General features: G+C 39.9%; 1 protein-coding gene across 2 annotated transcripts in view; it reads right to left on the reverse strand.

Moving 5' to 3' along the window:
* ITGA9 (integrin subunit alpha 9) overlaps positions 1–27,554 on the reverse strand; it is a 389,935-nt gene that overhangs the window by 316,681 nt on the left and 45,700 nt on the right. For both annotated transcript variants that reach the window (XM_078377516.1, XM_073003815.2), the window contains exons 6-11: positions 21,057–21,186; positions 18,561–18,646; positions 16,126–16,194; positions 11,865–12,002; positions 5,653–5,758; positions 2,685–2,779 (exon numbers count right to left, since the gene is read on the reverse strand). In XM_078377516.1, the coding sequence (XP_078233642.1) occupies positions 2,685–2,779; positions 5,653–5,758; positions 11,865–12,002; positions 16,126–16,194; positions 18,561–18,646; positions 21,057–21,186 (624 nt within the window). The remainder of the gene's footprint in view (positions 1–2,684; positions 2,780–5,652; positions 5,759–11,864; positions 12,003–16,125; positions 16,195–18,560; positions 18,647–21,056; positions 21,187–27,554) is intronic.

A 27,554-nucleotide genomic window follows, 5' to 3' on the forward strand; every position in this document is an offset into this window, starting at 1 on the left:
CGAGACTGAAGGATGCCTAAGGAAGAAGGAACAAGAGAGCATGTATCCTTACTTATTCATCTACTTCATCTGTTTTATAGTACCAATATACACTTCACTGCTTAGGTCCATCCCATTTCAAATTATAATACACAACTCATTGCTGACACTCTCAGCTAGTTAGGAACACAACGCCATATTCCTGTTGGAAGGAGGCTACATGTGAGAGTCATTAATAAGATTTTAAATCAGAGAAGTCCCAAACCCCATCAATACAAGTGATCAACCACACAGATTCTCTGCTTATTCTTTCAATAGAGGAACTGACTCATTCAGAGCCACACTGGGCTATATAATCCAAAACCCCACAGACTATGATGCCTCCATCGCGAAGAGGGAATGCCGTGCCCTGCGTGTCCTTTTTAGTGAAGTGCCTGACCGGCAACATGCAACATACAGATGTCCTCTTAATGAACTGGAAAAAGAAATGTAATGGATAGTAATACTGACTAACTTCAGATGAGAAACTACCTGCAAAAGGCCACATGAAAACTTGGAGGAAAGGAAGGAGCTCTTAAACCTTCTCACTTAAAAACTAATGAAGAAAACTTCCCCACTTTTGGAATTGATAAGACAAAGGCAACTGAAAGCAGCTGAATGCCTCAAATTACACTGACACAGGAGAATGTGGCTGGGCTTTTGTGGGGGGTCTCTGTTAGGGTGGCAAACCAGGGCTATACATATCCCACAGACATCTGCAGGCGATTAGGATATAAAGGTTGGAGTATAACGCTACACCGTTTGGAAAGCTGTGAACAAAACCAAAGGCCCTGAAACCTAGCTTGATAATATTTATTTAGCATACATATTTCTCTGGAAGCCACTTAAAATGCTTCAGCTGTACCCAAGACCTGGCTGCAGCCCATGCAAAATCCAGTATTTCAAATGTGAGAGGAAATCAAATCTCCTTGTAAACAAATGACCTTCTCTTTTAAAAACTCTGTTTTGTCAGTGTGTGCATGCATCTGTGTTTGTGTGTGTGTGTGTGAAATGCACAGCATCTGGAGGGTTTAGAGTTATAGTAATAGGACACAAAGCCTTTCACCTCAAGGTTAGCGGTTCAAAGAGAGGCCAGGTAGGCAGACACTACAAATTAAACATCTGAAAGTGCTTGATGGATATGTGAGCAGAACGAGGGCTGAGATTCAGGCCTGTTTTGTTGGAACAAGACATAGCATTAAAACATAGCTGTGAGGAGCCTCAAACAGAGGGGGCGGGGGAGGGGAGAGGTAATGGAAAATAGCTGGCAGGAGCTTATCTCAAAGAAGATCCCAAAAGATTTACTAATCTTATAAGAGACAACAGTCGGCTTTACTGTTTGCTAATATGAATATGATACCTCCTTATGAAACCTATATGACCTCAAATATGTAAAAACAAACATCTATCTCTCCAAAGCTGGACATCCTCAACCAAAATGTCATGATACATTTAAATCAACCCAGTCATCCTTCAACCTTTCTATGTGTTTTACATAGAAAGAGTTTTACATATGCCACAAATTATCACTTATAAAAATGGTCATAAAATGGATTTAGTTGGCAATTAAAAAAAAACTTAATGCATTCTTTTTTTAAAAAATGCAAATAGCAGAACTAATCATCTGCAGCTTGCTCTTAGTATTGCAAATGCAACCATTACACTCTGACTTAGCATCCTGCATGGCTCCCACCCAGCAACAAAAACAAAATATTTAGATCACAACTTTAAACAGCTAAAGGGTGAAAGAAACAAGTATGATGCCTTCCTACTTTTTCCAGTAAGCAAAACTCATTCACTAGGATAAAAAGCTCAAGCTGTGATCTACTGATTGCATCAGTCACAGAGCTCAGAAGAATTACTTTTCTAGATTACAAATTGCATTTCAGACTAAGTAGCCAAGGTGACAATGGGATTCTGGGAACTGTAGCTCAAAATGTCACTTATCCAAGTTCTGGATCTCTATATTTATACAGACAGATCTGGTAGTGTGCAAGGCAGGCATGGCAAAATAAACCTAAGCTTCCTTACAAAGGTACAGCCTGGAAGTGCTGGAATCAATAGAAAGAACTAATCATAAGTAGCTCATAAAATGCACCAAGTGGCATACATTTTAAGAAAGAATTATATTTTTCTTTCTACAACTGATGGAAGCTGACCTTGAAAAGTTGGTCCAATTATTTTATCCTGAAACATCCTGTCTGCCATGCAGATTTTTTTTTTAAAAAAAGCTTATTTAAGAGCACATCTGCTGTTATAAATTGAAACCAATGCCAAATCTGCTTGACTATCATAAAAGGAAATAAATTTTGCTAGTAGTAGCTGTTTTACTCAAACATATTACAATTTATCATACATAAAAGATGAGATAGAAAGTAAAAAATAAAGTAAGAATCTATGCTTCTCTGATACACCCTCCTTACACACAGACTGTACTTATGCAGGGACTTACTAGCTCTAAGTAGTACACATGGAGAGACATTGTGGATCACTGCCTCTCAAAACACCATCCATTATTAGATAACATCAGGCTGAAATATTACATACTCATCCTTGAGTTACATAATAGGTGACCAACCAATGACATTTAGATGTGTACCAACTTTGGTTGTATATTCTGGCACACCCCGACTTAAGCTCCATAGGTCCACCCATCCATCACTTACCATAGAATACTGAGATATGATGCCACCAATGTATCCATGGTAGATATAGACTGCTCCAACATAGTTGTCCTCTTTAGGAGCACCAATGGCAACATCTAATTAAGTAAGAAATTGAAAATCAGAAATACCTCTCCCTCTCTCTCTGTCCCTTGTAGTTATAATGCAGATTCTTGTCACAACAAATCATGAAAACTGGCTTAGAAAACGTTGCCTAAATTAACAAAAATCTCTTACACACACTAAGATTGTGTTAAACGAAAAACATGAATCTCAGTTCTACAGGCAACGGCAGCCACATGGAGAATAATTATAGTGACGTCTTTACATGTTTTATGTATCTCAGAAAGGAATCAGTCAACTATATATGAAGCTATAACTGGTACACATAACATATGCCACCCACTATGAAGCCTCTCTGTGGCATGGTTCTTGAAAAATCTTCCCATAATCTACCAGGTTTCTACAGCCTTCCTATAAAATGCATTTGGCTTATTGACCCAAATCCAATGGAGAAGTACTGAAAGGAAAGGAATGTACTAAATACACAGCATTTTTTCCCCAATCCTGATTATTTTTGACATTTTACTCCAGTGGGAAATCCCTCTGGGGACCCCCCAAGGAGACTGAGACATTTCATGAAACAACAGAACACAGAAATACTGTGCACTGCATTTTCTTTTTTGTTTCATTTTGTTCTGGCTTTTCTCTCCTCCCTAATTTACTGCACAAGACCAGGGTTGATGGTTCTGCACTGCTTGTGCCCAAAATATTAATTTCTGCAGGATTTTTTGTCTTTGTGATGCTTGTCAGTGTTACATACAGCACTGATGGTACCTGTCTGTCATGGGTTTGGAGGGAAAGTTCCATCCTATGGGGAGTGGAAGGCGGGACATCAGGGGGAGGAGCTGTACTGTATATATATATGTGGAGCCTGTGTGGAGAAGTTAGGAGAAGAAGCTGGAGTGGGAGTCTGTGTGTCAGACAGGGTACAACTGTGTGTCAGTTAGTACCTACCTGATAGGTTCAGGTTTCTTTATAGGTAGCCAGAACTGATAGGTTCAGGGTCTGTGCTTTACTTTAAAGTGTTCTGTGTGAACCAAACTGTTGTATGTATGATTGAGACTAAGCCACGTTACAGTACCTTATTTACTTGATCTTTTTATTTACCCTGTTTGTTGTTTAAATAAACCTTGTTCTTTTGTTTGTTAAAAATCCATCCCTGGTCTGTGTGACTTCTTATAGGGAATGGTTGGTGGCAGCTTACTTAAAGTGTGGCATACTCCAGTAGGTCTGGGGTTGTCACAGTCAGTATCAGGCTCTAATCTTAGTCAGTTTCTAATGGACACAATCCTTTGACACTGACCAGTGTAAAAGCCTGAAATTGACATGAGTAACAAAGAGATATAAAAATCTTGCAGAGGATAATACTTCAGGCTCAAGCTGCACAAGACTGTCACACTTTGCCTCTGCAACAAGAGGGTCATCACAGGCTTCTTTCTTTACTATTCTGTTCTTAATGGGCAAATAATGGTTCACAATAACCAATACTCAGAAGCAACATGATTGGCATGACCTATTTCATTGTACAGCCTTAGATAAGATTATCTAGGTGCTGATGATCATGGTTGCAGTGAACGGCATAAATTCATGTTCACTGAATTTCATGAGAAGATATTAAGGACCTATTTCTGACTGAGATATCCCAGGCTGCGGAAAGAAAAGGGCAGGAAATCCCACAGAAAGCCTTGGGAACACAAAGCACCTATATCCATAAGCCAAGTGGGGAGTCCGAGAGAAAATAAAACGACATCAGGAAGTTTATTCAGACACAGCTCTAAGGAAGGTTATAACCAGATGAATTAAACTAAAAGTCAAGCTGAAAATTTTTAATAATAATTGGGGGGAACCCTTTTCCTTTTAATAATAACCAGCTTTTGTTTGTTTGTACATATTAGAATACATTTGTAGGACCGGTGTGGTGTAGTGGATAGAGTGATGGATTAGGATTCTGGAGACTAGGGTCCAAATCCCCACTCAGTCATGAAAACCCACTGGGGGAGTGGAACTGGTAAAAACTACTCCTTAAATATCTCACTTGACTTGAAAGCCCTGTTAAGGTCTCTGTTAAGTCAGCTCCAACTTGATAGCAACAGCAACAAAACAGATTTTCACATATTAAAGTAGCATTTACACATATCCTTTCAGACATCACTAATGATAACTTCGTATTCATCTCATTAACCATGAAAACCACAACATTAAACAAAAGCCAGTGTATTCTCCATTAGACTGACAGTGAAGACAATACAGGAGAGAAGCAATTTACCGCTGACTTGCCTGTTGCAATGGAGTTCTTCTGTTTGAAAGGCTAGGAACAATTGCATCCTAAACTGTAGTTCCTTGATATGTTTAAATAACTGGCAGAAGCACTTTTTGATGATATGAGCTTTTTAAAAAATTAAACCCCCTGAACTAACATTCATCTGACTGTTCTACTTAAGATATTAAATAATTTTAAGGGTTGCTCTCTATTTAATGATGATATCATATTAGAATGCAGAAGAGAGAGAAGTGTGAAGCAGAGCCCTTTCGTCGGCCCTCTTAACTGAAAAGCTCCACTTGGTTCGTCCTCTTATAGATTTGTAAGTGTTTTTGAACTGTTTTCAAACTTGATTTTTTAAATCTTAATATTTGTCTAATTGTTTTTTTAAATGAGATATTTATATAGTGTTTTTAAATCTGTCTTTTTAAAAAAAATGTGTTGGGATCTGTCTTTGGTCCCCTAGGCAGCTTATAAACAATACAAGTAAAAAATTAATACCCTCCTCATCCTTTTTTCCCTTTTATGTTATGCTTTTTAGATTATAAGGCTAAAATGCAATAATTGTTTCATTATTAATGTTTGCATCTTCTAAGAGAAGAAAGGGATAAAAATACTAAGTTCACATACAAAAGAAAGCATACTGACCTGGGAATCCATCATCATCAATATCCCCCAGGGAAGCCATGCTTTCCCCAAAGTGTGCATTGTAGGCATTGTCACCATTCAGAACAAGCTGCTCTTCCAGGACGCCCTAGGAAACAGGAAATAGGACCAGCTAAGAAAAATACAGCAAGCGTTGAAAGATGCATGGTCTCTACGTTGGAACAGAGTCATACACATGTCCCTCAGGAAGCACCTGGAGCATATGTGGGGTAAGACTCTTACACTCCTAAGCGAAACTTCACACAGTCCAACTAAATTTATGTATTCCAAAAAGGAAAGGCTGTAAATTAAAAAATACATTTAATTGTTCCCAGAAAGGAAATAGCCATCTGTGATGACAAAATGAAGACTAATGAATGGTAAGCTATAACATTCCTGCTCCACAATCTTATGAGTCAGCAGAAATATCCCAAGAACTGACAATCAAGCAGCAAGACAAGGCTAATTCACTTCTGTGATCTTCCAAAGACTGACGAAAATAAGTAGCAGAATATAAAATGCTTTATCTATGTGGCAAAATTTCCAAGATAATTGAATCTTTGCCACTTAGGCCACTTCAGTTGTTAGAATAATTAAATATAAACATATGATCATCTATAAATATCCTTCCAATTAATCAGCCAGTACAACAGCTTATGGATTTTCTTCAATTATTTTTAATTAAACATGCATGTAGAACAGCCAAATGTACCTGTAAAAAGGTAAAACTGGCAAATGAAGAAGAGCCATCTTTTCTAATATGAAAAAGAATTGGGAATGCCTCTTTGGTGATATGGCTAACTGTGACAACTGCACACCTCATCTAAAAACAAACGAAGCATGCATGTTTATGCAGCCCAATAACTTTCAGAGGGCCATATAGCCCTCATCCCTGTTTTAAAAAGAAGATTGTTGGCATATCTTTCACACATTCTGATTGCACACAACATTCTGCATTTGCAAACTCCTATTTCTGGTTCAACCCCCCAAACACTTCAGAGTTTAAACATCATGAATAGCCAACACACTACGAAGGCAAGAAAGAAGCCAATGGATCCAAATCACAGGCCAGGGAATGCAGATTATCCTCAGAAAGAGAAACAGTCTTCAAGGTATGGTTAAAAAAGTGGAAGAGATTGCTTAAGAAGCTGATCAAGAATGCTTCGTTAAGCTTTTAAGAGCAAGTTGGATAGATGTCTACTTTGGCATTGTAGCAGTAGATTTCCTGCTTCATGGGACTATTTGTTTTTTGAGGTATTGCATGAATGTATGATTCCATACAGAATAAAAGTGGGAATCACATGGACTACAGACCACATGTGGCCTCCAAAGCTGTTCTGGTAGCCATTGGTGCAAATTCAGGCAGCAAATACAGATAGGAAGCAGTGCTCTCTGCCCCCCAAATGCCCCTTCTTAGTCCCCTGGCCATTCATTTCCACTGGACAACAGCTGCGTAGATTACAAAGTCTGTAGCCCCTTAAACTAGCTTGTTTCTTTCAAGTGCAGCAGAGAATACTTCCTCCCTGCCAACACTGAAGTAAGGCTCAACTAACTGCCCAATGTGCTTCCGTATATGGAATGCAGGGTGTGTGTGATACCAATTTATTCTTTGCATCTTCAGGAACAATCAGTACAAAAATAATACAGAGTCATGCACTCACTCCAATCTGTTCCATTGCTCAGGAGCATTGTTCTGTTGCTGCATATGTAGATAGGTTATTTAATGAATATTTTAATTGTGTGCCGTTTGATTTTAAACTCTTTTAATTATCTTGTATTTTAAAATTGTTTTGTACAACTCTGTAACCCACCCTGAGATGAGACGGGCTTTAAATAAATAAAAATAAAAATAAATTTCATCGTCATCACAACAGGATCGTGTGCCTGTCGCAACTCACCTATAAACCTTTCGGAGCTGTCTAGGTATAAGATTGACTTAACAGAACAACATTGTACATTTAGATGTCCACCAGAATCTCTATAAAATATTAAGACATGTTTCTAACTTGCCTTTAAAGCCCCTTTTTGCAGCATAATCTCTACTGCAGGTGTAACAGAATATTTCTACAAGAAAAATAAGCCCGCCTGTTAAGACCAGCATTTGCATTCACTCTCTCTATCTTTGCAAATGATGAGAGATGTGATTCTGAAAATGTTCATAAAATCTTTGGGAGGTCTTCAGAAAGTTGCTGACATACTTAAAACCATACATAATGAATCTGTAATGCAAACAATTGGGAACAATTTGATTTTCATTGTGCATATTTTCTTGAGCAGTGAGGGCACAGTACAATTTCATGAGGTCTACCCTAGTATTACCCTATGGTAATACTCAAGAGCAACTTCCTTATGTATATATAGATTGCAGGCAAGCAATATGGGTGAACACACCATCATCTGCTACAGGCACTCCATCATTTTAAGACTAAAAGAACCCTACAGATAACATGTTCATGAGAACTCCTAGTTTATTGTATAGTTTAATTTGGTAAGATCAGGTACTCAACTTCACAGTCGATAGGGACATGTGGTTTCTCAACATGTCTACTCAACAATGGAATTTGTTGGGTTGCTTTCAGTCAAGCACCTTCTGTCATTATTATGCACAATGTGACATTAAACCAAAAACAAGCAACAACAGAGTTTAATATCTGTGAAGATTCTCAGTCACCCAGATGAAGTTATCTGGAAGGTGAGTCATGGCAATTGGACTTCTTTCTTATTAGGTCAAAACATTTCACTACTCATCCAAGTAGCTTCTTCAGTCTGAGGAGAATTGGTAGGAGACCACTGATATATCCTCCATGTTGGTTTCACTTCCCCCTGGTCTGAATAGGCTCTCTAGATGGACAAAGGACTGGGGGTGAGTGAAAATCCCACCTCTGAAGTCCTTCTCATGTCATGGGTTATTAACAGTCGTTAACAGTGGTCTTTCTGGTGGGTGTGGTCCTGATCTTTATGGGGACAGATGAAAGGGCAGCATGATAGATAGGAGACAGCTTGTATCTAAGGATTCCACCCCTGTTGAGTGAGGGATTTTCTATATGCACATGTTTGGCCTCCCTGTCCCTCTCTCAAACCACCTACCTTCACAGTCCAAAATGAGTAATCTCAATCATCAAATGAGTGTCTTTTGTCCTTCAATTGAAGGAACACTGCTGATAGTGGTCCTGAGCCATTTCCCCTCCTGTGCTGGGCCATTCTCCCGTTTAGTGGCTGTTTGGTTTCTTCAATGTAGAGCTCCAAACAGTCCTTTTTGCATTGGACCACATATACTATATTGCTCCTGTTGTATTTTGGTGTACAGTTTTTTGGGTGGACGGATCTCCACCGTAGTGTCTTTGTGGGTTTGATATTTACCAAAAATCCTTTTGAACTTTTCAGACACAGCTGCCATGTAAGGAATGACCAGGTTCTTCCATTGGCTCCTGTTGGGTCAGGACATTGCCTTATTAAAGGCCTATTTTGGATATCCACAGGCCTAAAGGGCTGTCTTCAGATGTCCATCTTCTCTCTTCTTGTCTTCTGTGGAGGTGAGAATGTTTCTTGCTCTGTGGTTTAGCACTCAACCCCCCCCCAATCCATTGTCAATCTAACGAGCCTATTCAGACCTGGGAGAAGTTAAACCAACAGAGAGGATATATCAGGAGTCTCCTACCAACTCTCCTCAGACTGAAGAATCTACTTGGATGAGTAGTGAAACATTTCAACCAAATAAGAAAGAAATCCAGTTGCCATCACTCAACTTCCAGATACCAGAGTATCATCTGCAGAAGCGACACTGAAGCATGAAAAATGTGACTGACGTAAGTCCAAGAATCTTGTTATCTAAACAGGAAGTAAGTCTGCCTCCCCAAAATGTAGCATTTAGAGAGAGATGTCTGTCAGGATTGTTGCACCAAACCAAAAAGAGTTTTCCATGCTCTACTTTTCCTACACCACATTGCATTTCAGATCCTTTCCAAGTGTCAGAAGGAGAACTCATAGTTGTCGCATACTATTGGACTTCTGTTTGACCTTAACTGACCTAAGCAGTCATTATTTGTGACCCTTATAAAGGAAACCAAAGTTCAAATAGCATGTATTTGGGAAAAGGGACACTTTCACAAACAGAAGTGCTTCTGAGAAACCCCATATGGCTCATGTTCCCTCCAAACAAGTCATGGTCATTTCAAAGTACAGGAAGCTTATGTTGATTATTTCCCTAGGCTACTGTTAAGCCAGAGTGGTTGTGAAACACACAGCTTTGCAACCAAGAGTCCCATCATTGTTTTCTTGGGAAAATATGCATACATTTTCAAGGGTATTACGGTGAAAGGCTTCCTCCCAGCTCTCTTCACATAAGTTTATTTCCCACAATTTGGCTTGAGTTGTGCATTAAAGCACCAGTCTTCATGGCATAAAGGTGATACACTTGAACTGAAATGGAAGGTTCTAGAATAATTTCAGCTAATTTGACATCCATGAATAGAAATGGGAGACTCATTTGAACATAAATAGGGAAAAAACACAAAAGAGCTCTTACTCTCATGTTCAGGTTATTTTGTTAACTCCCAAGACCAACATGGAGGAGTCGTTGGAATGAAAGGGAGGGGAACGTTTAGTGGAGGGAAGTTTTGCTTTCCCCCCTTTCATTAAACTTTTCCTTTATCCTTTGCCTGTATATTGTCTGGGATATCCTTCAGGCACTTAATGTTGCAAGGGCTGTTCTCTGGACATTCTCCAGCAACAAAGGAGAATGTCCAGGAGGTGGAAATTTTTAACTGGTAAAAAGGCCTGGATCGGTTGGACCCCAGCAAGGAAAAGTGCTGCTCTTTCTTTACTTCATCAGCACAACTGTGCTGCCTCACGGCATGGTTGTTAAACTGCTGTATTCCAGCCAAAACTGTGCTCACAACTAGGGTTCAATCCCAGATAGCTGGCTCAAGGTTGTCTCAGCCTTCTATCCTTCCAAGGTCAGTAAAATGAGCATCCAGCTCGCTGGGGTGGGGGCTGCATAATTAACCTGTAAGCCATCCAGAGAGTGCTTTAAGTGCTATGGGGTGGTTTATAAGCAGCATGCTTTGCTTTTCCTTTTTACTTGCCTGACTCTCCATTACCTGTCTTCTGCTTTTTTGGAGCAACCATGAAACAGAGAGGAAGAACTGAAGAAATGACAGGTTTCCTATGTCTTGCACTACCAGAAAAGTGAGCAGTGAACCAGCAAGAATTCATGGCTAGTCTTGGGGCAGCAGTCAGCAACACAATGCCTTCAGAAGGTGGAGTGGGGACTGGGAGCCAAGAGAGGAGATAGGAAAGGTCTCTGCTTTTTATACTTGCGGCTCTAGGAATATGATGGAACAGAAAAACATTGTAGGTACTCTCTTACCCAAGCAGCGAGAGTGGTTAAAAGGGGACTTCTCCTCGCTCCATCTTTGCTGTCTTATATTCCTTCAAAAATAGTGAGCTACTGGGCATCAGGGATATTTTTATGGGTTCATTGATGCCTTTTTTGGATGAGTGCAAAGGATAAAACAAATGGGGAAGGGGGAATGTAATATAAGAACCTGACAGATCCAGCCCCATTCCTCTTTAACAAAAGGACCACTGCATGGAAGACATGGGGGAAAAAGGTGCACCCACCCCAAAATACCCTAAAATGAAAGAAAACTGAAAGTTTTCACAGTGTACATCCCTACTCATAAACACAGGCTCAACATGTATGCACAGTAATTCCCTTAGCAAAGACAGTAGCCAGGTTAGCACATAACGATAAGTCAAACACAATAATGAAAACCATGGTGGAAACAAAAACTTCAATCCAATTCTGATTTAAAAGAGCGATAGATTTAAAATTTATCTTAATTAACTTCTAAAGAAGAATTCATTAGAAGTTGAATTTTTTTCATATTTGGAATTAAGAGAAATTAAGGAAGATCAGTCAGACACATGGACAAACAGATGGTTGTTAAAGGGCCACTTCACTTGATCTTTCAAGTGCTACAAAGGGGTATTTCTGGTACAATAAAATAGGAAGTACTTCATAAATTAGGTATCAGATAATCTGGATTTCATAATCTTCTACCTATTTTCTTGGGACTGTTTTGCATCTTAGACAGAAATGAAAAAATATTCTCACAACTGCTAAGTGCCCTTAAACAGAATTTGTATGATTAGTGTGGCTGAGAGTTTAAAAGATTCCCCAGGTCATTTGCTCGGCTCCTTCACATACTCACATTTCCTCTGCTTAGGTAGACGGTAACTTGACCCTCATCCCGGATCTCAGAAAACATGGGTGCTCCCACCAGGAGGTCTGAAAGTCCATCAGAATTCAGATCAACTGCACATAAGGAGGAGCCAAAGTAAGAGCCCATCTGTAACCAAGCCGAGTCACAACAAAGCATTCAGTATCTGCCCACACACAAGAAGAAATCACTTACGCTTTTCTGTATTTGTAAAACAGCCATTTTGTTGTCCCACTTTTTTATCAACAACCCTAGCAGATTTCTTTTTTTGCAAATCCTTTGTTTGGCATTTGGGATGGAAAATTCCAACCATGCTGCAAGGGATGGTGCTTGAAACCACATACCCCAGCTGACTTTTCAACCTAAGTCTGAACTCACCTCATACAAGCAGACTCAACATGGACATCTCCCATGAATTTTTGGGACTCTTACCTACAATGTTTGAGCAGTGTCCATGAAGGTATGGGGCCCAGTCTGAGAAAGTGGGATTTTACTCACAAAAGCTTGCAATTAGTTTGGGTTTGTTCTGTTTGTTTGTTTTTTGGCGCTTCAATACCTTTATTGAACCACTAAAAAACAAACAAACAAAACAAACCCAAACTAATTGCAAGCTTTTGTGAGTAAAATCCCACTTATTTTTGCAGATTTCTTTGGGATTTTTTAAAATTGTCAACAAGCTATGGCTTCCAGGGGGCTGTTTTTCAAATGAAATGAGAGAGTTATATCTTAATGTATCAAGAATCATTGCTTGAGAAAAGTGGGCGTTCTTACAGTACTCATGGCTCACCTAGTTTTGTGATTTATTACATCATACCATAATTCTTTAAAAAAAAATAGATGTACTATCAAATACAAACTACAATGTACATCCACATCTGAGAATTCACACAAATAGGTTAACAAAGACATTATGTTAGACATTACAGTTAAAAAGTACCATGCAGTTCAGAATCACTTTTTTGTTTCACATTCCAAAATTTGTATGTGGCCCCAATCCCAATCAAGATCAAGACAATCATATGCAGTAGAGAGGAGTAAATGTTCCATTCTTAAGCAGTCTGTATTTCAAAATTCAGAATCCCCCTCTCTGCAGCATAGGAGATAAAAAACAAACAAATAAATTAAATTACAGTAAATGGTTCCCCCTCCTTTTAACCCCCACATGGAAGAGGGGTGTGAGTGGGTGAGCTTTAACCCATAGAAACTATCTGCTTCTACATCTCATTGGCCCTCCCAGGGTCACTGACAAGGATACATGGTGAACATAGGGTGGATCCCTTGTCCAGAGTATTACCCTGACACATTATCTTCCTCTGAATCAGAAAGTCAGAAAGGAGAGAAAGGTGAGGGGAAATCACCAAGGAGGCTTCCCGCCTGAAGTTGGATATAAAAGAGGCTGTTGGAGGAGAGGAGGAGGAAGAGAGTGAAACAGGGGAGTGAGCTGGTCCTCCTGATTAGCAAAGGTGAAGAACTGGTGCCTACTGTGTATGCTGGCTTTGCCTCTTCTGAAGTGAGCCCTCCTTTAGGCTATATCCTTCTGTACTCCTTCTTGAAAGAACTCAAGATAGGATCCAAGTTATCATCTGGAGAATGGGACATAACTAAGGGAGCCTTGGGGGTCAAGCTGGAAGGGTGTAGAAAGTACTCGATGCTTGTACCAGAACCTACCTAGATACAGCTGCACCACTGGTGCTGCCAAAGACAATTTACGGGACTGGGCCAGATGGCTAGCAAAATTAGAGAGGGGAACCTAAAGGTCTGCAGTCACTGATTGCTGGCTAAGACTGTCCAGGTATGGGATAAGGTGAATGCAACTTCACCCTTGTCTACCTGCAATTGATCTAGAGAACATGAGTTGATTTCCCCAGGAGTGTACCTGTTCTCAAACCTATTGGTGGACAAAAAACAAAGGGGACTCTTGGAATATGGACAATAATGTGTAGACTGTTCTGAAGAAATGTCCCTTTGCGGAGTTAACAGTTGCTTCCTATTTTCCTTTAGGATGATAGATGACACAGGAGTGTCCTTTGTGGTCCCCATGCCCACCTGATTGCAGGGGTGAACTTAAAATGCAACTAGCTGAAAGTTATAATCATCTTTCAAAGCCAAGCTGCAACAATCCTAATTCAAAACAGAACTGGCACCATAATGTCCAGTCCTAGGAAGTACAGCGAAGAAACCAAAGTTAATTTGATGTGGTTTCAAAGCATGAAAATCAAACCTAAGTGCATGATGTTGCCATTGCCATGTTGTTTATCAATACTCAGAATTGTTATCTATGCTTTTATTAGCCGAAGAGCCCACCTACTCCAAGATTTATTAGTAAATTTAATGAAAAAAGTATTGAGCTGCCCCATGAGTCACAAGTGAGAACCTTTTTCATACTTTGTTAGGAGGAAGATTAGCCTGCTCAAAACATATTGCTAAAATGAAGAACAAGATGGCACCCCCTTCTAATCCATGCACAGAAGCTGGTAAAGACTAACAACTGAAGCTTACTTCATTGGTAGTGATGGAATAGTGCCCTCCATTATTCTCAAGTGCAGCAGGTTATGTAGGTGGTACAGATCAAGTGATACAGCGAACAGAGCTCTGTCTTCCAATGTCTTATTTCCACTATCTGTCCCCTAGCATCCACTATAGGGCCAATGTTGGGGGAGGATGGATCAGCATCTTAAGGTGAATTGGCCACTGTGCACTTAGAGTACAGGGAATTTCCATGCCAACACCACGTTTTCAGTGCTGGTAGTGGCTGGCACTGATATGCCAATTTGCCACATAAATTATAGCTAGCATTTAGTGTTATTTCCATATGGAAATCCTAACACGAGAACCCACCCTCAATGTTTGCTCTGGATTTTTTTTTTAAAAAAATTGTTGAACTTTGATCCTTATTTGCACACTGTGAAACTGAGACCATATGCTGTTAATCTAGTGCCAAATCACACACATGTCTAATGACCTTTATTCTGCACAGAGCAGTCTTTGACTCAGAAAGGACACCAAAGTGACCTTACAGAAAGCTATTCACCATGCTACTATAAATGCTGTCATAGATAATATGCATTATAACCTGATTATATTGTCTGCTCTCTTCAGTTTGACCACTCAACTTTATCCTTGATCAGAATGAATCAAACATACCCATGACTGCATATTATCCATCAGTTATGCAGTGACCACTATTATTATCACCAAATCAAAACAGGTCTTTCAGTACAGAAAAGTAATCATCATTATTCATTAGCCACAGCAAAAAGAGAGGAACAAACTAAAGGAAGAATATTAGTTTAGCATTCTTATCCATTAGCCTTTAAGAGTTCAGGGTCAAACACGTCTCACTACTCCCTTTGGGAATTCTCATTGTTGGGTGGGTGGTGGTGTTTTGAAAAAACACTGAGTCTGTGAATGAAAGATCTAAACAATATGTCACTGTTGATTTAGACAAATGCAGTTAGGAAAAGAGTATTGTTTACCCAACTGCAACATTATTGTGCAGAAAGGTTGACCTGTTGTGACTGTGAGAACTTCAGGTTTTTGCTATTCACATCTGTCAACATTCACTGGCATAAGGTTTCCAATTTCCTAAAAGGAATTAGAAGCCTCTGCCTGGGAGGCATGTGATAGAAGCAGCCAGGTAGAATGCTTTTTGTAGTAAGCTGCCAGACACTGTTGTCCTTCACTCTACAGCACCATTGTTCAAAACACCTAGAGGGTAGTCTTGCAGTTATCAATTCAGCAAGGATCACATGACACAAAAGCCCAACTAGATTCCATCTTATTCTCTAAAGCCACCAACTGGATTCCACATTGTTCTGCAAAGTTACTCAGCTTGAAAAAATCACCACTCAAGCACACACAGGACTACTCTTAAACTTTGACTTCAAGCTTCTTGTGCCTGCTTAACTGGCTGTTTTCCTGGAGACCACCAGCCCTTGCAGTTCTGCTTTCAGAAGAATTAAGAATAATGGTTCAACATGAAGAATCAGGGTGCAAATGAAGAAATTTTCCAAGTATGCACTCATATTATTGAGCCCAAGGAAATGTGAGTGACCTAGACATGGAGAAGGTATCGTTTGCTACTTTTTCTGTTCAGGCAGCAAAATCTCTTAAGTCCAAAATGGGAGAAAGAGGATATTGCAGCCTGAAAACACATATACTTGTGAAAAGTCTGTACCCCTAAGAAAAGCAGCTATTTATTATGTAATGAGATTAAAAACAAGTGTTAAGTTGTTATTTAAACATTACTCACCTTTTTACCTGAAGCCTGAAAAATCTTTACTAAAGCTCCAAATCTCTTATCAGTGCGGAAAATGTATACCTATGAATTTAAATGAACAAAAAAGTTATTTAATACTATTGCAATGATTATTATGTGAAATCATGCATTCTTGATTGGCAAACTGAACTACATGCCCATGCTGTAAGTATGTGATTTATTTACTGTATGTCATTCATCTACTTTGTCCTTCTACAACAAAGTGAAGGCTTATCAGAAAAAATCTGAAGAATAAAAACAATAATAAATATATGAAAATTGTGGGAGAAGGATGAAACTGAAAAAAAGAAGCAAAGACTATTTCTAGTTAAATGTGAGCCACTTGCATGAAGAACCATCCAGTATCTTTTTTTAAAAAGAAAAATCAGAGTATGTGCTAAGCTGTTTGGGTTGTTTAGAGAGGACACCCCATATTCAGGAGGGCACCACCACAAAAAAGACACTGTCTACAGGACTGCAGTTCAGTACTAGAGCCCTTGTTATGCACATGAAGTTCCCAATGATGGCTGGAAAAAACTCCTGTAATGTGAGGAAAATAACACTGGTCTACCTTCAGGGTTACAGTATGGATCTCTGTGAGGACATGTATGTGATGTGCGTCTAACGCTTTAGAAGGGCTGAATGAATATAAATGAATATTAAGTCTGATGTATACCAAGGATGGCCATAAGTTTACCTCATTGGACCTCTACCTCTGGAAGCCCCATCCACAGCACTGCTGCTGGTTATGGATTTTTAAGAGCTATTTGCCTGCTGTCAAGATCTGGAGACCCAAAGTTCAGGTCCTATGCCTTCCTTCTCAAAATATAGCTGCTGCCTGCTCAGTTAACTTTTTTCATTTATTTATTTGCTGCACTTATATTCCAGCTTCCTCTAGAGAGCTTAAGGTGGCATACCCAAATCCTTTTCGCCCCATTTTTATCTTCACAGTAAGCCTGGATCATAGTTCAGCCTAAAAGGATGCAGTTGGCTCACAGCAAGTGATGAACAAATAACCAGCATGTACTCTCACATGCCACTTTCTTGATGATTATTCTGCTAATGTGGAAAACAGATGGTTATTGAATTTATCTGGCCTCCAAACATGACTGGTGAGTTGCACTCTGTGTGTTCAGTTTAAAGGCTGGGTAGGTCAGAGGGGAAAAAACATGCTGATATGTGGTGGGTTGTGCAGGGGCTCACGTCACCCATCCTTTTGAATGTTATTTGCCAACCAATTCATAAAATTGAAATTTTATTTGCCCACTGACAGGGTTGGCCCACAAATTGAACCATTAGCCCAACAGCAAAAAGCTAAAACCTAAGTGTTAAAACAGATCTGATAACATCTTCCCAAATCATCCCAGAATATGGGAGTTTATACACATACATAAATGAACCCATACCTGAACAACACAAACACATGAGTGGCAGCCTTTTGAAATTTTGGACTTGAGATGTAGGATACAGTACAATACTTCTCAGAAAGGCTTAATCTTTCAGACAACATAGTATCATGTCTCTTTAGGGAGAGAACTCAGCTCAAAGCTATAAAAATCACTGACTCAGTGAGACGAGCACATTTTGTACTATTCTACTGTCTGTGGTGTTCATGTTGAATTCTTTAAAAATGTTTTTTAAGGCATGTATTCCTTTCATTTGTCTTTATTTTCTTTTTATCTAAGAAAATGTGGGTTTTTAAACAGAAATCACGGACAATTTGAATAAGCTGAACTCACTGAAATTAATATTAGCAATTTCTCTATATTTCCAAAATACAGTATTGCATAACCAAAGAAGACAAACATTACAAAACACGTTTTCCTTCGTTTTAAAGACATTATATAAAAGATACATAACAGCCAAAATCCTACTGCTGATTTACACTTGTGTAAAGGAAATCACTTAAATCTTGGTGGGGAAATGCCACTTATCAGTGAGCGTTTGCTGTGTTCCACATCATAGGTCTGATTGTCCCATTGGACTTGAGTGTAGCAATAAAAACAGGACCTCGTTAATAGGCAGCATGTCTATGATTTCTTACACACATGTAAATCAGCAACAGGATTCTGCTGCCTAACAATGGCATGGATTGAAAGTAAGTTAATTTAAGGATGTTCCAGAAGGCAGATTTCCCTTTTTTTTCTCCCACAGCACATAGATTCTCAAAACCCTTCCTGGACGGTTGAGGAGGAGCAGACTGGACATAGGGGTGCTGGAAGAGAGGACAGTCAGACAAAATTGAAAGGAACAATCACTCTTTCCCCCCGAAACCATTGTTTAAAAGCCTCTTCCAAATTTGCGCAAGTTTGATGCTCAAATTGTTCTAAATCGAAACCTTTTCCTTGTTTATTTTTCTGTTGAATGAGTCAAAACATCACATGGTACCCACTTTAGTACATGAGTTAAAGTCTGATCAACAGCCACACCTTTCCGATGCCTCCATCCTGGGGAGCTCCTCCAACGATGTCAGTAGTCTTTGGCTGAGAGAAGTGACCCGCTGTCACCGCGTATCCTGAGCAGGTCATTTTCAGGGGAGACAATCAGAGGTGCCAAAGGAGAGAAATGACAAACACATTCAGAAAAGGAAACTGGTCCAAGGGGTAGGTCAGCCATCTGGATGAAAGCAAGATTATTGTTTTTCTTTCCTTTGGGGATAAATATGTTGGCCTTGTGGGAAAAACAAAGCCAAAAAGTAGTGTCTCAAGAGCTCTAGTTCTTCAAAACAGAAACTCACTGATACTCTATTAAAGGCTGCAACAGGCAATCAATCATTTTTTGCAAATGAAAAAGGATGATAGTTTGTAGACTGAACCACTGTGAGCAACCAGAACAATAGCTCTGGCTAAGAAAAAAAAAGTGCAGGGGTAGAAATGCAGAAGAAAGAAGCATTAAAATAGTTAAGCACACCCACCCATACTGAATTTAAAAAAAACCAATATGGTTTATTTTATAGGAACCCATCATTTATGCCTGTTGTGCAACAGTTTCTATTACACTCGAAGAGAACCACTGAGTAGAAATTCTTTGCTGGATCAGTAAGTAGCAAGAATGGGAAGAAGCAGAGGGTAGAAACAAATGGACTCCTTTCACAATGGAGGAAACTAAACAGTGAGGTACTGGTACATTTCAACTTGCTCAGTGATCGCTTACAGCACCAAATTGTATGGGAGAGGGGAAAGCGCCAAAAAGATCTTGCCAAAGCAAGTGTACACACATTGTAGCAGTCAGGTCCTGCTTTGGGGCTTCCCAAAGAGATCTGTCTGACCACGGTGACGACAAAATACTGGACTGGGCAGACTTTTAATCTAACATGGCTCTTCTCTGTACTTGAGTGCCATGGACTTAATTTCATGGAAAAATCAAGAATGGAAATGTCAGGGGCAGGGCAGAGAACAAAGTGAACATGTCTACCTGTGGTTGCATAAGGATATTTTTAAAGCTTATGGGGGAAAGGAAAAGCATTTCTTTGGTGAAATCAATAAGGTTGTCATATTCACCACTCAAAAAATTCTTAAGTGATGAAACATGAAGGTTCTGTAGTAGAAAAGATTTAGTTCCCCCCCTTCCTAATGACATCATTTCATACTTCAGGGCCTCCTTCCACTGCCGTCATTTACAGACCTTTTATCTGTAAGCTAAACAAAGGGATTCACATCTATTCAAAAAGAACCTCCACATATAAAGTATGCCCGTCCTTCATTCTAACTACTCTCAAGTGGCTTTTGCTAAGTGGTTGTTGTTGTTTTAGGAAAAAAGAAACAAACAAATAAATAAATGCGCACAGTGCTCTGAAGAAAAGAGGTCATGTTCTAGTTTTTAAAAGCTCTCTTTTGGCTTAACATGCCAAAACAATTGAGGAAAACTGAGGTCTGTTAATGCGTCCATAATTAGAGCAACTGGTCACCAGGGACTGGACAGAAGCCATTAGATATACAGTACTCCTCTTGTGATATTCACTGCACTTCTGAACCTAGTTTTATTAGGTTTATTGAACAATGCCCCCATTCCTATCTTATTCTGGCATATTTTATTTATATATTTTTGAATAAGGGACTTTGTTGTATCAGAATGATTAACTAATGACCACTTTAGTAAATGAAAAAAGTTAAAGCTGAGCCCACACTTGTGTGCAAAACATGAACTAATGTTTTGAATAAAACATAAATAATTATGATTTTCTACATGGTTTATTAACATTTGTCTGAGAGTACTGGGCTTTTCATAATGGAGATCTACATCAAATCAAAGAGCTCCCTTTTTCAAGATGTGAAAAAGAAAGGCCAGAACTCTGGAAGCTGGTATTTTAGATACAGAGACCATAGAACATCTTTGATTGGGGCTAGGAATAGAAGTCTAAAATTCTCAAATCCTTAAATTGATAGCTTAGCCTAGTCATTGTCAAACTGTCTGCCTTCAGAAAGTCTTTCCACACTATGATCTCCAGAGGCATCTGTGTGCTTCTGCTTCTGTTTGCTGGGCCCACAGTCATCCCAGCTGAAATAAGAGGGAATTTCAGGACATATCCAGGACTTTTCCCTAACAAAGGTGGGCAATGTATGGCCCTCCAGATGTTGCTAGACTCCAACTCCTAACACCTGTAATTGTTGCCTATGCTGGCCAGAGCTGATGGGATTTACAGGTCACATGTCCTCCCCACTTCCTGTTCCCAGGGAGAATCTGTACAAGTGAGCATGCTGTCATTCAAACTGATGTTGGCACACCAAAAAAGCCATAACAAAATTAATTCATTGAATGTCTGCCTAAAATTATGTTCCAGATTACTTTATGCCTTAGTTAAAACAATTTAACAATGTAAATTGTGCTTACATAGTTTCTGACTGCAGAGGGGGGAAATGACATGCAAGACTATATTACACTCAGAATTTAATATGAACAAGAACTGGAAACTCCACATCACTTACCTAGGTATGTGTACCGCTTGGCTATCACAGAGTCATCATTCAGTTTGAAATATGTATTATCAGTGAGATTCAGTACTTTGATAGTTCCAGTCCAATAGTAAGACCCAGGGGCTCCCATGATAACCAGCTCCTACCAAAAGAAGAATTTATCAGGTGAATCCTGCACAATCAAGAAAATAAATTCATGAAACTGATCTACCATGATCAGAGATGTAAAATATTTATAATTTTTAAAGCATAGGAAGTGAGCACAAACATTAGGAAAGACTGAAGGAGAGCAGAGAAATCTAGACTTTTTCTACTGCTTTAAAAACATGAAATGCAGCATTCAGTTTTGTTAATGTACCAAAAAAGCAACCTTATGAAATTTAAAATATAAATGCTAGATTTTAATTAAATAATTAGTAATAGTGCAATAGTCTCTTCCAACGTTTACTACTGTGAAAATAGCAAACGTTGGAAGAGAAGCAATCAACATTATAGAAACAGGAAAGGTGAAATGCTTTCCGTGTTTAGTTATCAATATTATCACTAGCAAATTCAATCAGACTTTGAATCTTGTATCAAGTGATTTATTTCATAAGAGGGTCTTCTTTTCCCTTTGTTATGTTTGGTTTTAGATTCTGGGGGAGGGGAATTCTCTGAAAAGTTACTTGACACCAGATCGGCACAAGTAAGATGCTTAAGGAGCAAGAGGTTTTACTTACTGCAGTACAACTGATTAGGCCAAATCCTAAGTTTAAAAAGGCCAACTGTAACAGTTGCAGATCAAGTCTAAAATGGATGAACTTGTATGTCTAGCTTGCAGTTGTAACCCCTATAAAATACTGGTTCAGCCCAAAGGAGTGGAACTAAGGAAGAGTGAGGCTGTAAGAGATTTGAACCAGAAAGAATGGGAGAGCTAAAGAGGTCGGAGCTGCTGTTGGCACTTGCATTGCTGACGTATCTGACAACTCGGTCTAGGTGTAATTACAATTTTTTGTGTTGGAGGGGTGAATCCACATAGTGAATTCATACACATGCATTCGAACGGATATTTCATTCTAGGATTTTGAGGTCTCTACATGTGGAGCTGATTCTTCTATTTTATGGATACCCAACCCAGTTGAGTGAGGTATCTTGGATTTTTGTCTGAGTTTGGTTGCAAAAGGGCACTTGAATTGGGCAATTCTATAAGCAACTTCTGTATTGGTGCTGTTGCCAAGCACTTGGGTGCACAAATTGTAGTGTTTTTGTTGTGTTGTTATAAGTGTTGTTTGTTATATAACTGTGAATAAGAAGATATTTGTTTTGTGAAACTGTGTTTGCAAGATACAGCAACAGATATCACACTCAGGAAACAGCCCCATAGAACCCCATAAAGTGTTAGACAATCTCAGACAAAAAAAAATCTCACCAGAACTTCTTGAGCACAGTGCTCGAAGTGGGGATTGTGCAGTCACTGAATTAATGTTTTCAGCTCTCTGGTAAGGTTTTTTATTCTTTTGCTCTACTTCAGTTGTTAGTTGCTAATTATCTTGATTAGTGTCATTCTCTGCCTTTTTACTTTCAAAACATCTACCACATCAATTTGAATACCCTAAACTAATCCTTTTTTCAGTCTTCCCTGTTATTTTATTTGCTTAAATAGCAATCTGTGCATTGTATAGGAACTTAATGTGTTAGTTACTTGCACTTCTCCTTCACTTCCATTCCTCTAGCTTTCATTTGGACCAAGAAAGCATTGCGCCAGTAATCTTTAACAGTTTTCAGAACAACCATGGTTGGAGTTGGTGGGAGTTTTCTGTTTCTGTAGTCTGTGTTTCTCCTTTCTTCATTCTATCTATATCCAACCCTGTAAACAGCCAAATTCCTTCCCAATCAAGCCCCTTCCTTTCTTATTCTTTATACTAGATGCTGGATCTGTGTGTTGGTTTCAGTATCTCTTCGGTACTGCTGCATTTGTCTGACCAGTGTTTCTGGAGGTCAAAATCCCCAAGGATCTCTCTCCCACCTTTCTAGGGTATGCCTCTAAGAACCTATACATCACTCCACAAAATTTCTCCCTGGCAGTCTCTTGAAGTATCAATAGCCAACTATAACAAGAGGCCAAGGTAGGTCTCAGAACTTCTTAGTGCCCTAGCTTGCCTCCTCCAGACCAAAAAACTAGGCATAGACCAGGGGTAGTCAAGGTAGGTTCTCTAGATGCTTTTAGACTCTAATTCCATTTAACTCTAGCAAAATGTGAGGTATGGTGGAAATTGTAGTTCAGTTGTATCTTGAAGACCATGGGTTGCCCAACAATGATCCGGGCCATTTGAAACGAATATATGTAAAGATAGGAATTTTGAAAGCCAGTTAAATATATGAATCTGTTGTAAATGCGTACTGTTTCTGGGAGTAGCTGCCCCTCAGGGACAACACCTGTCTTGGAGCAGAAACCAGCAGACATTACCAGACAGAATGCTTCTGCATTAGGATCTTGCCTGTTTGACCGAGGACCCATTTATCTATACTTCCTGCTCATTTTAAAATGACGGAAGCTCTAGGCAGAACACTGAAAGTTCAAAATTACCTACTGCACAAAGAGCAGGCACCAGGAGCTCCGAGCAAAGGAAAAGAAACAGGCTTAATAGTGTATACAAGTCAGGAAACAGCTGTTGCTGACATGGCTCCTATGATCAAGCATATTATCACAGAGGTTGCCACCCATTACAAAATGGGTCAAACTGGAGAGTTATGAAGACAGTGATGGGCTGGGTTTTGTGCACATGACACAGAATGATCAAAACCCTTTAGACCAAACATGAACATATTTACCAAAATTAATCCCTTTTACATTCCCATCAGTTAACAGGCTTGCCCAAGGCAGGACCAGACATTACCAAAAACACAGGACAGCCACCTAAATGGTGGACCTGAGCCTGACTTCTTCCTCTTGGGAGAAAGACAGCAAACCATCCTATGCCAAGTCAGGCCACTAGATACAGTTCTGTTCTCCCAGAGTTTGGAAAAGTTATATTTTTTGAATATTGTTCCCGCATCGTTGTTGTTTAGTTATTTAGTCGTGTCCGACTCTTTGTGACCCCATGGACCAGAGCACACCAGGCCCTCCTATCTTCCACTGCTTCCTTTAGTTGTGTCAATTTCATGTTGGTTGCTTTGCAGACACTGTCCAGCCATCTCATCATCTGTCGTCCCCTTCTCCTCTTGCCGTCACACTTTCCTAATATCAAGGTCTTTTCCAAGGAGTCTTCCCTTCTCTTGAGATGGCCAAAGTACTGGAGCCTCAGCTTCAGGATCTGTCCTTCCAGTGAGCACTCAGGGTTGATTTCCTTTAGAATTGCTAGGTTTGTTCTCCTAGCAGTCCATGGGACTCTCAAGAGCCTCCTCCAGCACCACAATTCAAAGGCATCAATTCTTCGGCGGTCTGCTTTCTTTATGGTCCAGCTCTCACTTCCATACATCACGACAGGAAAAACCATAGCTTTGACTATTCAGACTTTTGTTGGCAGGGTGATGTCTCTGCTTTTTAAGATGCTGTTGAGGTTTGTCATCGCTTTCCTCCCAAGAAGCAGGCATCTTTTAATTTCGTGGCTGCTGTCTCCATCTACAATGATCATGGAGCCCAAGAAAGTAAAATCTATCACTGCCTCCATATTTTCCCCTTCAATTTGCCAGGAGGTGATGGGACCAGTGGCCATGATCTTAGTTTTTTTGATGGTGAGTTTCAGGCCATTTTTTGCACTCTAATCTTTCACCCTCATTACAAGGTTCTTTAATTCCTCCTCACTTTCTGCCATCAGAGTGGTATCATCTGCATATCTGAGGTTGTTGATATTTCTTCCAGCAATCTTAATTCCGGCTTGGGATTCCTCCAGTCCAGCCTTCGGTATGATGTATTGTGCATATAAGTTAAATAAGCTGGGGGACAATATACAGCCTTGTCTTACTCCTTTCCCAATTTTGAACCAATCAGTTGTTCCATATCCAGTTCTAACTGTTGCTTCCTGTCCCACATATAGGTTTCTCAGGAGATAGACAAGGTGGTCAGGCACTCCCATTTCTTTAAGGACTTGCCATAGTTTCCTGTGGTCCACACAGTCAAAGGCTTTTGCATAGTCAATGAAGCAGAAGTAGATGTTTTTCTGGAACTCTCTGGTTTTCTCTATAATCCAGTGCATGTTTGCAATTTGGTCTCTAGTTCCTATGCCCCTTCGGAATCCAGCTTGTACTTCTGGGAGTTCTCGGTCCACATACTGCTGAAGCCTACCTTGTAGGATTTTGAGCATAACCTTGCTAGCGTGTGAAATGAGTGCAATTGTATGGTAGTTGGAGCATTCTTTGGCACTGCCCTTCTTTGGGATTGGGATGTAGACTGAACTTTTCCAACCCTCTGGCCACTGCTGTGGTTTCCAAACTTGCTGGCATATTGAATGCAGCACCTTAACAGCGTCATGTTTTAAGATTTTAAATAGTTCCACTGGAATCCCATCACCTCCACTGGCCTTGTTGTTAGCCAGGCTTTCTTAGGCCCACTTGACTTCACTCTTCAGGATGTCTGGCTCAAGGTCAGCAACTACATTGTCTGGGTTGTCCAAGATATCCAAATCTTTCTGATATAATTCCTCTGTGTATTCTTGCCTCCTCTTCTTGATGTCTTCTGCTTCTGTTAGGTCCCTCCCATTTTTGTCCTTTATCATGTTCATCTTTGCAAAAAATGTTCCTCTAATATCTCCAATTTTCCTGAACAGATCTCTGGTTTTTCCTTTTCTGTTATTTTCCTCTATTTCTTTGCATTGTTCATTTAAGAAGGCCCTCTTGTCTCTCCTTGCCATATTCTGGAAGTCTGCATTCAATTTTCTGTAGCTTTCCCTATCTCCCTTGCATTTTGTTTCTCTTCTCCTCTCTGCTATTTCTAAGGCCTCATTGGACAGCCACTTGGCTTTCTTGCATTTCCTTTTCTTTGGGATGGTTTTTGTTGCTGCCTCCTGTACAATGTTACGAGCCTCTACCCAAAGTTCTTCAGGCACTCTGTCCACCAAATGGAGTTTCTTAAATCTGTTCTTTACTTCCACTGTGTATTCATAAGGGATGTAGTTTAGATTATACCTGAGTAGCCCAGTGGTTTTTCCTACTCTCTTCAGTTTAAGCTTGAATTTTGCTATGAGAAGCTGATGATCAGAGCCGCAGTCATCCCCAGGTCTTGTTTTTGCTGACTGTATAGAGCTTCTCCATCTTTGGCTGCAGAGAATATAATCAATCTGATTTCGATATTGCCCATCTGGTGATTTCCATGTACAGAGTCGCCTCTTGTGTTGTTGGAAAAGAGTGTTTGTGATGACCAGCTTGTTCTCTTGACAAAACTCTATTAGTCTTTGCCCTGCTTCGTTCTGAACTCCAAGGCCAAACTTCCCTGTTGTTCCTTTTATCTCTTGGCTCCCTACTTTAGCATTCCAGTCACCTAGAATAAGAAGAACATCTTTCTTTGGTGTCAGTTCTAGAAGGTGTTGTAAATCTTCATAAAACTGTTCAATTTCAGTCTCCTCAGCAATGGTGGTTGGTGCATAAACTTGGATTATTGTGATGTTGAAAGGTCTGCATTGGATTCATATTGACATCATTCTATCATTTTTGAGATTGTATCCCATTACAGCTTTTCCCACTCTTTCATTGACTATGAAGGCTACTTCATTCCTTCTATGGGATTCTTGCCCACAATAGTAGATATGATAATCATCTGAGCTGAATTCACCCATTCCTGTCCATTTTAGTTCACTGATGCCCAGGATGTCAATGTGTATTCTTGCCATCCCCTGTTTGACCACCTCCAGCTTCCCGAGGTTCATAGATCTTACATTCCAGGTTCCTATGCAGTATTTTTCTTTGCAGTATTGGACTTTCCTTTCACTTCCAGGCACGTCCACAGCTGATCATCCTTTCGGCTTTGGCCCAACCGCTTCATTAGCTCTGGAGCTACTTGTACTTGTCCTCTGCTCTTCCTCAGTAGCATGTTGGACGCCTTTCGACCTGAGGGGCCCATCTTCCAGTGTCATATCTTTTAGCCTTTTGTTTCTGATCATGGGGCGTTTTTGGCAAAGATACTTGAGTGGCATTGCCATTTCCTACTCCAGGTGGATTGCGTTTAGTCAGAACTCTCCAATATGTCCTGTCCGTCTTGGGTGTCCCTGCAGGGCATAGCCCATAGCTTCTCTGAGTTACTCAGGCCCCGTCACCACGACAAGGCAGCAATCCATGAAGGGGTATATTGCTCCCAGGAACCACCATTAAGCTAGTTCTAACAGTACTCTTTCCAAGGTCCGCTTTCAACATGCTGGTGTAAATTAAGATTGCTGCCTGGAGAAGCACACATGAGGGAAAGCTTCTAAAATCCATTTTCTATTTCATGTATACCCTGCATCAAGAATCTCTCTCTGAAATAGGAAGACTAGCACATAGGTATGTAGAGAAACTGCCACGTGGGAAGCCCCTGTTTGGGTACTTCAGCTGAGGTATGTT

The sequence above is a fragment of the Pogona vitticeps genome, chromosome 6 (genome assembly GCF_051106095.1).
Source record: "Pogona vitticeps strain Pit_001003342236 chromosome 6, PviZW2.1, whole genome shotgun sequence".
Classification (NCBI taxonomy): Eukaryota; Metazoa; Chordata; class Lepidosauria; order Squamata; family Agamidae; genus Pogona; species Pogona vitticeps.